General features: G+C 36.3%; 1 protein-coding gene across 2 annotated transcripts in view; it reads left to right on the top strand.

Annotated features, from left to right (window-relative positions):
- Positions 1-14,227, top strand: part of ARHGEF28 (Rho guanine nucleotide exchange factor 28) — a 145,524-nt gene that overhangs the window by 103,654 nt on the left and 27,643 nt on the right. For both annotated transcript variants that reach the window (XM_032212613.1, XM_032212612.1), the window contains 9 exons: positions 2,007-2,062; positions 4,311-4,362; positions 6,657-6,804; positions 6,892-7,013; positions 7,770-7,910; positions 9,216-9,466; positions 10,365-10,487; positions 11,995-12,112; positions 13,234-13,488. In XM_032212613.1, coding sequence (XP_032068504.1) covers positions 2,007-2,062; positions 4,311-4,362; positions 6,657-6,804; positions 6,892-7,013; positions 7,770-7,910; positions 9,216-9,466; positions 10,365-10,487; positions 11,995-12,112; positions 13,234-13,488 — 1,266 coding nt within the window. The remainder of the gene's footprint in view (positions 1-2,006; positions 2,063-4,310; positions 4,363-6,656; positions 6,805-6,891; positions 7,014-7,769; positions 7,911-9,215; positions 9,467-10,364; positions 10,488-11,994; positions 12,113-13,233; positions 13,489-14,227) is intronic.

Genomic DNA, 14,227 nt, shown 5'->3' on the forward strand with positions numbered 1-14,227 from the left:
CGGATTCATCCATAAGCATGAATTGGAGACTTTATTATCTTTATATTGGCCAGCAACGGTTTGTTGTGCCTTTAGGAAGAACACGACTAGTTTTGAGCTGTTGGAGCCTGAATTTAGAACTCCTCCCACAAACCCATAAGATTAGCAGTAGTACTTAGACTTATATACCGCTTCATAGTGCTTTTACAGCCCTCTCTAAGCATTTTCTGAGCATTTTGCAACATCAGCATGTTGCCCCCAATAATCTGGGTCCTCATGTTACCCACCTCGGAAGGATGGAATGCTGAGTCAACCTTGACCCTGGTGAGATTTGATCTGCCAAATTGCAGGCAGCTGGCAGTAGAAGTATCCTGCAGTACTGCATTCTGACCACTGTGCCACCGTGACTCTTGGAAATTATTACCCCAGAAGCTATAGTGATCTCTTAATTAGGTGTGACCAACACGATAAAGCCATATTAACAAATTAGCATATTAAACATCTAATGTTACCTCTGCCTTGAACAGTTGGGTTTACAGAGTTTTGTATTAGATGCTCTCTTAAATCAATTTCATTTTTATATATCTCCAAAGTAAGCTTAAGAGTTGTAAATATTGCCTTTTAGCTGTTCCACAAAATGAAGCCAGACAGATCTGTTTAGAAATTATAAGATGAACACTGGTGAGAGATTCTAAAAAACAAAACAAAAAACCAGTCCCATCCCCAACCCTTCTTCTGCCCTAAGCCTGCATTTGGTTTGTATTCCTCCTGATTAGTTCCAATAGATGAAATGAGCCCAGAGATTGAAAGAAAAATAGGTTGAGGAGATTTAGTATTGTTCATTCATGCTTCTCTGCCTTCTCAAACATGGATCACTCAGTCTGAACGCAGTTGGGGCTGATGTGAATGTAGACAGACAGACCTGTTTCCAAATCATGGCATATGTGAGGGATCACCTTTTTCCAATTGTTTCTGCCCACCTGGTATGTTCGGGCAGAGTGGATACATTCCAGCTGCCCTTTATCAAATTCTGTGGGACTAAGGGAAGCATGTTTTCCCTGTCATAGCCCCTACCCTTGATAGGGTCTATGACACTTCAGCACGGCCAACTCACCATGACCAACTCACCACAGACAACTTGCCACAGACAACTTGCCACGACCAACTTACTGCAGGACAACTTGCCATGGCCATATCACCACAGGACCACAAGTTACACTAATACCAAAGAAATGGTGGAATAGAATCATTAAAGAAATGATGCAAAAGAAGGAACAGAATAAAATGCGAACGGCAAAAAATAATTTTTTAAAATTTATTTTAAATATTTAATTAGAATTGTTACATTGCCCCATTGTGAATTGTCATGCAGCAAGTCGGCTGTGATAAGTTGGTTGCGATGAGTCGGCCACAGTGAGTTGGCCATGGTGAGTTGGCCAAAGCAAGTTGGCTGTGGCAAGTTGTCCCATTCCCACCTGAGATATGGTTGGTGGCATCTTGCCAGGGGTTTTGGAAAGCCCTTAAGACTTGGCTTTGGTCCCTGGCTGGGATTAATTTATTTGCATGGTCCTTATCAGGCTGGTACTGTTATGGTTGTTTTAGTCTGAGCTGTCAGAGTTTATATTTTCAACAGTTTTTTTAAAAAATTTTGCCCAGACTGTTGAGCTGGACAGCTATAACAAATTGAAAACAATCAATCAGTAAATTTCATCTAGTTTGATTCTCAGGGTAATGCTGAGAATAATTGATTCTCATAATATAAACATAGATGGGGTTGTTTCCTTAGTGACAACTCCTGTTCTGTATGATGTGTGGTTTTGGCCTAAGATCCAAGACACACTGTACTAATTTATCCTTTCAGTGAAATTTAACTGGGTCTTTGCCGATTTATATAACTTTTCCAACTTTTTTGAAGGAACCAGTCATCACAGCTGGAAAACATTAAGGCAAATATTACTTCTAGATGAAAGTTGAACATTTTAAAACTGAGATTGCAATTGAGAGAACCTTTTCTTGCTTCCTTGCAGATTGCAATGCAATTGTGCATAAAAGTTGTAAGGACTGTGCTCCTGCTTGTACAAAAGTAAGTTTTAAAGTGAATACTTGGGGATATCATTGCTCACTGTTACACTGTTTTATTTCTATTTTGTTGTTTTAGAGCAGGGATGTTCAACCTTGGCAAGTTTAAAACCTGTGGACTTCAACTCCCAGAATCCCAGAAAAGCATGGTTGACTGGGGGATTCTGGGAATTGAAGTCTGCAGGTTTTAAATTTGCCAAGGTTGAACATCCCTGTTTTAGAGAGTAACATATCAAGAAATTTATATTTTATTGGGTGTACAGGTAGTCCTCACTTAACAATGGTAATTGTTGGACTAAACTCCACCATTAAGCAATTGCCACCATGCCAACTTATGGCAGAAGTTCTGGCTATCTCAACTACCGTCATTAAGCAAATCATGGTCCATCACAGCATTCCATGATTATGTGATCACCATTGGTGACTTCCTGCTGATTTCCTCATTGACTTTGCTTATCAGAAGCCACCAGTGAAGGTCACAAAGGGCAGCCATATGATTGCACAATGTTGCAAGATCATAATGGTGAGCTGATTGCCAAGTGCCCGAATTGCAGCTACATGATTATGTGTACACAACAATTGCTGCAACCACGAGGACTTGTTAGTCCCACTTGTTCAGCACCGTCGTAGCTTCAAATAATTGTTGAACTTTGAACAATCACAGAATGAGTAGACGTTAAGCAAGGAGTACCTGTAGTTTTATGCTAGAGTAATAATTTAAGCTAAGCATTTCAAGTGAGTAACTATTGTTGATCTACAGACAAAAAGGCACTAGTTGTGGTAATAAAATTGTTACAAATAGATATAGTAAGAGTAACTTGTTTATATTTTCCTAAACTCCCTTGCTTAGTAGATTTGTTGCTTTTTTATACACTGATTGCCATTTTGTTTCAATCTTTTTGTTTAGGCTTCCTTATTAAAATAACATGTCCTTTTTATGTTTGCTTACTATGATTTGTTAGTGATGTGACTAGTATGTACACTACTACCGTATTTTTGGGACTATAAGATGCACCTTTTTCCCTAAAAAAAGAGGGTAAAAATCTGGGTGTGTCTTATACACTGAATACAGCATTTGTGGTCTCCCTTTGCAACAATGGCCATGCATAGCCTTTAGGAGGCTTGTAGAGTGCTCTTGTGGGCTGGGGGCAGTGAAAATGGGCCTGTTTTTTTGCTTGTTTTTGTTCCCACCAGCCCCCAGGAGCACTCTATAAGCTTCCTAAAGGCTATGCGTGCCCTTTTTTTGACAAAACAACAGTCCCGTTTTTTGCGAAAAACAGGTCATTTTTGGGAGGTCTGCAGAACTTTTTTTTTAATTTGCCTCTTCAAAATCTTGGTGCGTCTTATACTCTGGTGCATCTTATACTCCGAAAAATACGGTAATTAGTTGTCACTACATTTTGCCATGTGGGACCAACTAAAAAAAATAGACCCATGGTGTTTTTTTTTGCGTGAAGTGGAAAAGAGGAATGCTGGCTTATTACCAACTTGGAATCCATTCTTTTTATCAAGAATTTTGATTTTCTTCAGAAGAAATGAACATGGGATTTTGGTTCATATGTCATGATAAATAAACAGTCACAGGAATTTGTCCACAATTTTGCCTTGTCCATGACTTAAACTTGCCCGATCTTTCTTTGTCTCTGTCTCCCTTCATATCCCGATTAATTCTTGAAAAGGGTGTGTGTGTTTGGGCGGATGATTTGACTGCCTTTGGGGATTTGGAATTGGCTTTTCAGGTGACTGTACATTAGACTAGTGAAATAGCTGCTTCAAAATCATTGCAAGAGCATAATAAACTGAGAATTCAAATTGTAGTGGAACAAAGGTATGAATAGCATCTCTTCCTGTTTTGTTAAATCCAGAGGCTGTTTATATTATCAGGTAGAACAAAGAGGAATAGCGCCCCTTAGTGTACACCAGTTAGAATGACATAACGAATAGCATCAGTTGAATATTATTGGCTTTTCCAACAGTATTAGCTTTTAAAAATGCCTGTCAAAAATTCTAAAATAACAATTTCTACTAATTATTGTGCCTGGTACATTAGCAAAATTCTAACAATTTGCAACCTCACTATTAGGGTTATGTGAAAAATGGAGCATCCTAGGTCCCTATAAAATCTTTCAATAAAATATGATCACATATGCGCAGAAACATTAAATCATCTATTTATTTAACCAATTAAATAAATTTTATATTTAATGCATTTAATAAAATTCATATATAATGAAAACATTCTTCTTTACTAGAAATTGCAAGATAGAAGTTATGTTAAGAACAAGATACAAACTGTCCAGACAAGTAAGTTAAAGAGTAAAAAAGATAAGAAACATAAATTGTTTTTCTTCTGTTATGTTGCATGTTTTGTTATTATTAGTGCTGTCTTTGAGAGAATGGACAGCTTTTGTTGATTTTCCCACTTTCCATTACTGCCTTTCTTCGCTCATAAACAAAGCTGCCTTTGAATATTGAACTCCTTTATTTTAGAGAAAGAGATAGTTTGGAGAGCTGCAAACAAACATTGACAGATTCCCTCCATCTTTCCATCTTCTGTATGGGTCTCCACTATCTCTTGGTCTTTCCATGAGTAGTACATAGTACACTTCTCAGAATGAACTGAACACATTCACTCTAATCCAATATTTTTAACTTGCTTCACTATCACCTCCAAGATTTTTCTTCATACAATAATTCTACCATAACTTCTGACAGCATACATTCAATAGTTAAATTAGTTAAATTAAACAAACATTAAAAACAGAAATACCCAATCTGTGACCCTATTTACATGTAACTTTCAAACTATTTGGTGTGATCCTTGTAATCTAAAGTACTTGAGTGGCTGCCACAGGGAAGAGGGGATAAAATTACTATCCAAAGCACCAGAGGGTGGGACAAGAAATAATGGTTGGAAACTAATCAAAGAAAGAAGCAACCTGGAATTAAGGAGAAACTTCCTAACAGTGAGGACAGTTAACCAGTGAAACAGCTTGCCTCCAGAAATCATGGGCACTCCATCACTGGATGTTTCTAAAAAGATTCTAGGCAGTCACTTATCTGATATAGTATAGGTTCTGCTACATGAGCAGGGGGCTGCACTAGAAGACCTCAAAGCTCCCTTCCAGTTCATTCATTCTAAATCATCTCAAAAGTTCTTGTTATTTTTAATGTGGCAAAAAGATGAAATTATTAAATATACTTAAAATAATCATATTAAGACTTTTAATGATATTTAAGTTTAACTTATTTTTAATCAGATTTAGTTTTGGCCTTGACTTCCTTCATTTCTAAGGTATGTTTGTAATATGCAATCAAGAGACTAGTGATGGCTCTCAGCTCATTATGTATCTTATCTCTAAATTACAATCCAACTTTGAAATTTAAAATACTGTTTAATCTTTTTGAACAACTACAGGAACTTTTTTGGGTGGGTGAGAGTATGTTTGGGGATTGTTATGTGTGTTGGGCCTGGTCTCTGGGTGTTATGTGAATTTTGTTGTATGTGTATACCATCTATATATGTACAATGACAATAAAGAAAAGTAAACTCCGGATATTCTGACATATCTGGAAGTTGGTAGAAGTATTAAAGTGATTTTAAAAAAATGTGAAATTGAATGCTGAAATTGGAACTATGAAATATGTTTTAGTAATCACAGATAGAGGTAGGAACAATGTTCTTTTCATAAATCTAAGATATTCCACTGTTACCCTAAGATATTTGCAAATAATATTTCATTTTGAGAAATAATTATCCATGCTCTGTATCAAAAGACTTTTCAATTATATTTCAATTTGATATATATCTACTTATATATAAATCATATTAAAGTCAGTGGAACAGTTATTAGTATATTAGACTTAAAATGTGGCTGTAAAGGGCAGTTTATTTTATGTTATGAATGTATATCAGTCAAAGGATACAATGGGTGAGTAAAAACATTTTTTATTATCTGTCAGAGTTTGTTGCAGACATCACATCCAGGAAGCACACACAGATAACTGATTCAGCAGGATTCGTTAACTTCTTTAGATACATAATCACACATGAATAAATGTACAATACCAACAGCAGATTCTTCCAACGTGGTAGAGAGGAGAGATTGGTTTTAGTTCAGAGTTCAGAGCCTAATACAGACCAGTTGGACTAAGCCATGTCCAGGTGCCTAACTGTCTCCAGCAAATACTGATTCAGTTTCTAAACAGCCCTCATTGGCTGATTTAGTTGCTATGCCTATTCAATGGCTGATCTTGTGATAATGTCTCTGCCAGTCATGAATATTATGACATTATCTTAGCTATTTACTGGAGGAATATAGGAAGCAGCTGTACAGTCATACATTTGACTGTCAAAGACAATATTGTTTAAATAGATTATTCTCCAATATTTCTGAGATGAATCCGATCCTGGGATATTTCATGCATCTCATGAAGTGAGCTTTAGTTTACAAAAGATTATGGCTTTTAATATAATTTGTTAGGTGCTACTAGACTCCTCCTGATTTGGAGAATTTTCGGCATACAAGATAAGTCTGTCTCTTATACATGGATGGAATACATTGCTAAAATCTAACACTCTATTTTTGATTTTCCAGATCTGTCATTCAGAGATAGTCCACAGCCAGCATTCTTGGCAACTCTCCCTTCTACCACAATTCCCATTGGAGTCTCCCTAATGAAAAAGGAAGCATTACAGCAGCAACACTCCTTATCCAGAAGCGTTCCGAGTACCACTTCTGAAAGGTAGACATCAGTCTCTGAAGTCTCTCAGTTTTAAAAAAATCTTTCCAAGTCAAACACTATATTTCTATGATTTTTTTTTGTCCATAGAAAGAGTATGTCCTCAATGGAGCCAGATACTAATAGCAGCAGTTGGAGATCTAGGTCACACTCTGAAGAGCTGCTGCAAACATTAGGGTCTACTTCGTCTGTTGACTCTTTCATAATTGAAGGTAAACTGGGAACTCAGTGTGATGCCATTCACATGAAAAAATGTGACATTATTAAAAACATTGAATTACCCTACATTAAAAAAAATAAAAGGGATTGGTGTTCATGTTATGATGAGAAACATGGCTCAAAATTTAGAGATGAGCATTGTACAGCTGATCAAAACTCTTTTTCAGATACTTTAAAATGTTGGAAATTTTTAAGAGGTGCCATCATTGTATTCCTTTAAAGTGTCTTTTTAAAACTGAATGTACATTTGCCAGTACTACAGGATTATTGTGTTTCTTGAGTAAAGCAAATGAATGAACTGTTAGTTCCTTCATAAGTGCTCAGCAAAAGTTTCCAAGCAATGCCAAAGAGATTTTCAGATAAAGAGTAGTGAAACTGGATATGGTTCATCATATTCTTTCCCTCTTAACAAGATTAACCTTTTGCAAACTCAGTGACACTTACGTTTTTTCTTAACAGAAAATAACATTCTTATTCCTTTTGGGATCTCCATTTTTAAAGTAAAGTGCATCCCATTAAATGCTACCATTTTTTAAAAAACATGGATTTTATACTAAAGATACACAGAGGAAAAATAATTAAAAATTCATAACTATATCTCCAGATTCATAGATTCATTAGTGCCGGTAGTGGGAGTATTAAAAATCAGCATACAAACCAATCGTGGAATACATTTTAATTGTTTAATTGGAATCTGAGTGTAACTTGCCTATTTTTTATGTTTAAGAATGGCTTTTGTTTTGCTTTAGATGATGTTGATGCCTCTTTATGGAATGACCTCAGCACTGATACATTGGAATTTGAGGCAGAATCTTGGAGTCTGGTTGTGGAGCCTTGGTTTTGTAACCAACAAGAAAAGGATGTTATCAAGCGACAAGATGTAATCTTTGGTTAGTTTACTATAGTATTCTCCATGTTTCTATATAGATGGTTGGAAGTGAAAATATAAAACAGCCTTCTCTAATTTGGTGTTCACTAGATGTGTAAATGTCAATTCAAATCCCTAGTGTTGCGTAATGGAGTGAGCTCCTGTTACTTGTCACAGCTTCTGCCAACCTAGCAGTTCAAAAGCACGTAAAAAATGCAAGTAGAAAAATAGGGACCATCTTTGGTGAGAAGGTAGCAGCGTTCCGTGCGTTTAGTCATGCTGGCCACATGACCACAGAGACGCCTTTGGACAGCGCTGGCTCTTCAGCTTTGAAACTGAGATGAGCACCGCCCCCGAGAGTTGGGAACAACTAGCACATATGTGCGAGGGGAAACTTTACCTTTACCTTTATATGTGTTGTGTTCTACCAGCAGGATTTGATAATAGGAATTGTAATCTAAAATATATGCTGGAATCAGTAGTGAAATAAAAATTTAAAAAATGCACACTGGTTTCAGAACTTATATTTTATTTTTTGTATTTGTAACATTCTGAGAAAGTGAGAGAAGCTATACTCCATTTGTAGTCAATACTATCTCAGTTGTGCAGTAATCTGGTAAACTGTTATTTAATACTCTTAATGGATCTTTTTTAAAAAAAAATAAAGATGTTTTTAGCCCACTGTTATCATTTCTTATAAATAACTCAAAGCAGTGAACATATTTAATCCTTGCTATTCTTATTTTCTCCAAAACAAAATCTGAGGTGGTTGGGCTGAGAGAGAGTGACTGAACCAAAGTTATTTAAATGGCTTTCATGACAAAGGCAGCAGGACTAGAACTCACAGATTTTTCTAGCCTAGTGCTTTAATCACTACATCAAAGGCAATCAAATTAATCAAACATCAAAGTGCCTTAACCACTAGACCAAACTGGCTCTCATCTAATAGAGTCTTTGGATAGAATGGTAGGGCATGCTGAATAATGATACAGTGCAGAGCACTTTTATTTAGGATTACAGCCATGACTCTTTCCCCCCAGTGCTGCATTCTGTTCTTTCTTTCCATCTTATTTTGTTCCAAACAGTTTGTCATGGTTTTGAGTGTATTCTTAGATTCTGTGGGCTTTAATCCCCATCTCCTCTTTTCAATTTGTTTTCTTGCTAAAGATGCATTTATATTTCTGCAGACCTTCGGTGTTCCCTAATGTCCCAATAGCATCCCTCATTTCAAAATGGATCTTCAATATATAAAAATAAACGTAGAAGAGAATCTACTGTAAAATATATTTACCATGGCTTATTTAATTTTATGTTTTTTTTAATGTAGAACTAATGCAGACAGAAGTGCACCACATCCATACTTTGTTCATCATGTCCAAAATATTCAGAAAAGGGATGAAAGAAGAACTACAACTGGACCACAGCACAGTGGACAAAATATTCCCTTGTTTAGATGAGCTGCTGGAACTTCACCAGCAGTTCTTCTGTAGGATGAAGGAAAGGCGACAGCTCTCAAGTCAGGAGGGAAGTGACAGAAATTTTGTTATCAGCAAAATTGGAGATGTCCTTGTGCAGCAGGTAGAGCACTGAATACTTTCAATAAAGTTAAATAATGGCTGAATAAGAGGGTTTTATGTCCAGTCTTCACTGTTCTCACCATTGTGGTGGATCAGTAGTCATGTGATCATGAGGCAGGCACTTGATGTCCAGCATGGTCACATGATCAACATTTCCTGCTGACATTCCACAAGCAAAGTCAAAGGGAAGTGGGCAGGAAGTCAGAAATTGCTCCCATACTACACTCTGGAGTGCCTGTCCACAGCACCCTCTCCCTCTCAGCACTCATGCACATGCCCATTGTCCAGAATGCCTGCTTGTGACACTCCTGCAGCATCCATGTACTCTTGTGCACTCCAGAGCTCCAGCCTGAAGCACCCCCACCCCCGTGTCTGTCTGTATCAATACTCACCCACACCTAGAACCTGTTTGACTGGGACTCTCATATTTTCCTATTTAATGACAGTCCTGGACTTAGGACAACAACTGGAACTGTAAGGATTGCCCTTGCTAAGAGATGTGATCCCGTGATATTACACTTTATGATTGAATTGCTTAGTGATGGAAATTGCGGCCACAGTTGCTTTAATAAGCCAAATGGTTATGTATATATCCATTTGTTATGATCCGGATCCAACCACATCTCCCCTAAACAGATGATAATCCTGAAAGAGGAAGGCCTTAACCTTCCTTCACCAACATTTTCAAGGTGTTTGAGATCACCTAGAGAATGCTCTCCTTTCTCAAGCAATTGTGTGAGATCTCCCAGTTCCAAAATGCTTTTCCAGTGCTTCAAATAGATTGATGGTGAAGGGAAACAAATCTATTTGTTGAGTGGGAAAACTAATTTGCTACATATCCAGCATGAATCATCGTGCTAGTTCTACCAGTACTCTATTGAGTCACTTCTATTTTTCAGTTTTCTGAAGAGAATGCAAGAAAAATGAAGGCAACCTACGGGGAGTTTTGCAGTCACCAGAAAGAAGCAGTTAGCCTTTTTAAAGAATTGCAGCAAAACAAAAAATTCCAGAACTTCATCAAAGTAAGTTGATAATATCTATCTCAGTTGGACAAAAGTTTATTTACTTTACGAGAACTGTTAATGTGAGAGATGGTACAGCACATTAGCTTAGAATTCTAATAAATAGTTCAAAAATAGTTTTTCCTAAGTATACCACAAGGTGGCTCTATTTTAGTGCAGTATGGCAGATAATGCTGACTTTCAGAATTTCTAAGAACTGCAGCCAATGGATATATATCCTGTGTCACATAAGAGGCTTCCATTTATACAAAACAGTTTTCTTACTTTTTGTTAAGATTTTCAAAGTGGGGAGTGAGTTTTTAAGGAAAGGGAAAATCCAATTCTATGTTCTGCATCCATTCCTGTTCTATATTTTATTTTGTTGTGGATAAAATTCATTAAACTTCAGCCAATATAAAAAAAAAAGGCATTGAATGTTTTAAGGCAGAGGAATTAATAGAATAAAATGAACAAATAAATAAACGCATAGCTCTTTTATAGAAGTTGTCTTCTATTTTTATTAAAGTAATTATAGACACAATTATTTTCATTCCAAAACAGGGCTTATCATTATTAAAAAAACAAAATGAACCATCTTTAGTGTCTTTTATTATTTGAATAATTAAAAAATAATAATTACATGCATTGGATTATTTGCTATTGGCTTATTTGTACCTAGTTACAAATAAGATAATAAATTACCTATCCCATTCCAATGGGAGGAATCCACAGTAGAAATAAAACTTTTAAAAAAATGTATATACATATAACTTTGTTAGTATTTTATTTCTTTTATTATTTCCTCTGATTGTTTAGACCACCTATAGGCTTTTTTGGGTAGGACAAGAAGCAATGGGTGGAAACTAATCAAGGAGGGAAGCAACTTAGAACTAAGGAGAATTTCCTGACAGTTAGAACAATTAATCAGTGGAACAACTTGCCCCAGACGTTGTGAATGCCCCAACACTGGAAGTCTTTAAGAAGATGTTGGATAGCCATTTGTCTGAAGTGGTGTAGGGTTTTCTGCCTAAGCAGGAGGTTGGACTAGAAGACCTTCAAAGTCTCTTCCGACTCCGTTATTCTAAGGAATGATTCTTTAGAATGCAGGACTAGCAACTTCTATGAGGAGATGCAAAAAAGTCAAAGTGTCAATCACAGCAGTTGAAGCCCTATCCTTTGTGTTGGTATGCAGCATTGATAAACATACAAAAGAGATTGGTTTTGATAGTCTTGCTATTAGAGCCATCTTTACTCTTTTTTTAACCATTCTAGGCCATTTCCTTTGGCACTATAGATAACGTATTCAAAATTATTATAAAATTCCTTAGTCTTTTTCCTGCATCAGCCTTATAACATGGCAATATGAAGTGAATAATAGCTTAATATCAGATGGATTCAAGCAAGAAATAAAAGACATAAAAGATTCTCTTCCTTCACCCAAGCAGAGAGACTTTAAAATCTAAGTGACATTTTAGAAGATCTAGCAAACTTGAAGGCTGTATATTAAAAGTGAAATCTCTTCTTAAAGCTGCGGAACAGTAATCTTTTGGCCCGGCGTCGAGGAATCCCAGAATGCATTTTGCTAGTCACTCAAAGAATCACAAAGTACCCAGTTTTGGTAGAAAGAATATTACAGTATACCAAAGGTAAGCAATAATTATCTACCTGCTTTATGAATAAATCTTATGATGTGCTTAGCTAAGTAACATCGAAAGCATCAACATTATTTTTAAAATTTCCTATAAAAATATTTCCTTTTACAAATTTGTAATATTCTTTATATTTTTGGATTTTGCTTATTTTGCAAATAACTTTTTTTTTTTGCTATAAATGAACAGGGGATCTGTTTCCTATATTCGTTATTTATTTATTTGTTAAATGTATTTCCCTCCTATCTCGCTGTGGGCTTTCTCTGGGCAGTTTACAAAAGTAAAAAAAGAAGAAATGAAAAGAGTGTAAACAGAAGTAAAATAATAATAAAATAAACAATGAAGTGGAACGTAACAAGAATACACCAATATGGTAACAAAAAGATGGACAGGTAGAGATTAGAGAACAAGGAAGGGAAGGTGGAAGTCTGCCATCAATCCATCAGTAAAATGTCAGGGCTCCAAGAGTAGACTCTTAATCTTGAAAAAAATTACCTGAAATATGATAAAGATTCTAGGAAGGAATTGAAGTCCACATTCAGGTTGGGAAAGGATGTTGTAGCTAATCAGTGGTCCAATGATGTGCCTTTGGAACTCCCAAGTCCAGTAAACAAAGGTGTAAGTAGAGGAGGAGATGGTGGAAGAAAAAGAAGTGGAAGCAAGTCTGATTTTGATCCCAGGATTCTGAGCTCATGGTCCTATCAGAACAATGCAGCAAATCTAGCATTACTTCCACGTGGTCATACTGGGAGATTAAGGTGGCAACACCATGGATGGTTCTTCTAAACCACAGGTGTCAAACTTGCTGCGTTATGTTGCCGTCACGACGTTTCATGACCTTTTTACCATTCGAGGAGCTGGGGTGGCCGTGGCCTGCATGTGACACATCTGGCCCATGGACCTCCAATTTGACCCCTCTGTTCTAAACAATGAATGAATTTTCAGGTTTCTGCTTTTTAAGCAGCAAAATGTTGATTTTAGAATTCTGTGAGTCATAAACCATCCACAAAACAGATTTGAAAATAATATTCCGGCTCTTTCTTTCTATGAAAATCCACCCTAAATAATTTAAGGGGGAAGGGTTTGCTAACAAGATGCGCCTTTTTGTTTTTATACAGAAGGAACAGAAGAACACCAAGATTTGTGTAGAGCCCTTAACCTTATCAAGGATATGATCGTAGCAGTTGATTTGCAAGTCAGTGAATATGAAAAGAAACAGAAGTTACTGGAGATTCTCAGTAAAGTTGAGAACAAAACATATACCAAACTGAAAAATGGACATGTTTTCAGGAAACAAGATTTGATCAAGAAAGAGAGGACGCTTTTGTACGAAGGCTTAGTTTATTGGAAGACAGCTACAGGACGCTTCAAAGGTTATTGAAATTCCAATTCCTTGTATATGTTCAGTGGTGCATCATCTTCTGTATTTTTCTAAAGAAAGTTAGTTTTTGTTACAAATGTGTTAAGTTGCTAAAGGTATGAAAAATGTCTTAGAGTATAGCTAGGATAGTAATATGTTGATTACGTTTATAACCTTGGCATTTTCTCTCACTAATTTTCCCCAGAGTTAAGCTTGTCTGAATCCTTTATTTCCTGTCATAAAAGTAAGAAATCAGTTGATCTGATTGTAACCTATCCAACACTAGCAATCTGTTTTCCAATATAGTACAAAATCACATTACACCTGTTCAAATGTTAGGTGTAAAATTATATCATCAAGGTAAATTTATTTCATTAGCCTAACCAGTACACCGTAGTAAGAAAAAAAGAAGCACAAAATTAAGAAAATAATAAAATCACGTACATATGTTGACTCTGAAATAGCAATCTTATGCTCAGATTATGTGATCAAAATCACTTAAAAAGATTACAGGCAGCTCTCCCTGATGAGCCTGTTGCAGAGGGAAGTGTCCCCTTCTGAAAATTTATCCCATCACCACTTAGTGCACACCTTGAATATTGACACCTGGAAAAGGGTCCAAGTACAAATTTTAACAGATAGGCAGACTGAAGCAAGTGAAATGAAGACTGAAGCAACTAGATGAACTGATTGTATTACCCTGACTCTAGTACAAATAATCCTCATTTAGCAACCATAATTGGGACTGCTAA

The sequence above is a fragment of the Thamnophis elegans genome, chromosome 3, assembly GCF_009769535.1.
Source record: "Thamnophis elegans isolate rThaEle1 chromosome 3, rThaEle1.pri, whole genome shotgun sequence".
Taxonomy (NCBI): domain Eukaryota; kingdom Metazoa; phylum Chordata; class Lepidosauria; order Squamata; family Colubridae; genus Thamnophis; species Thamnophis elegans.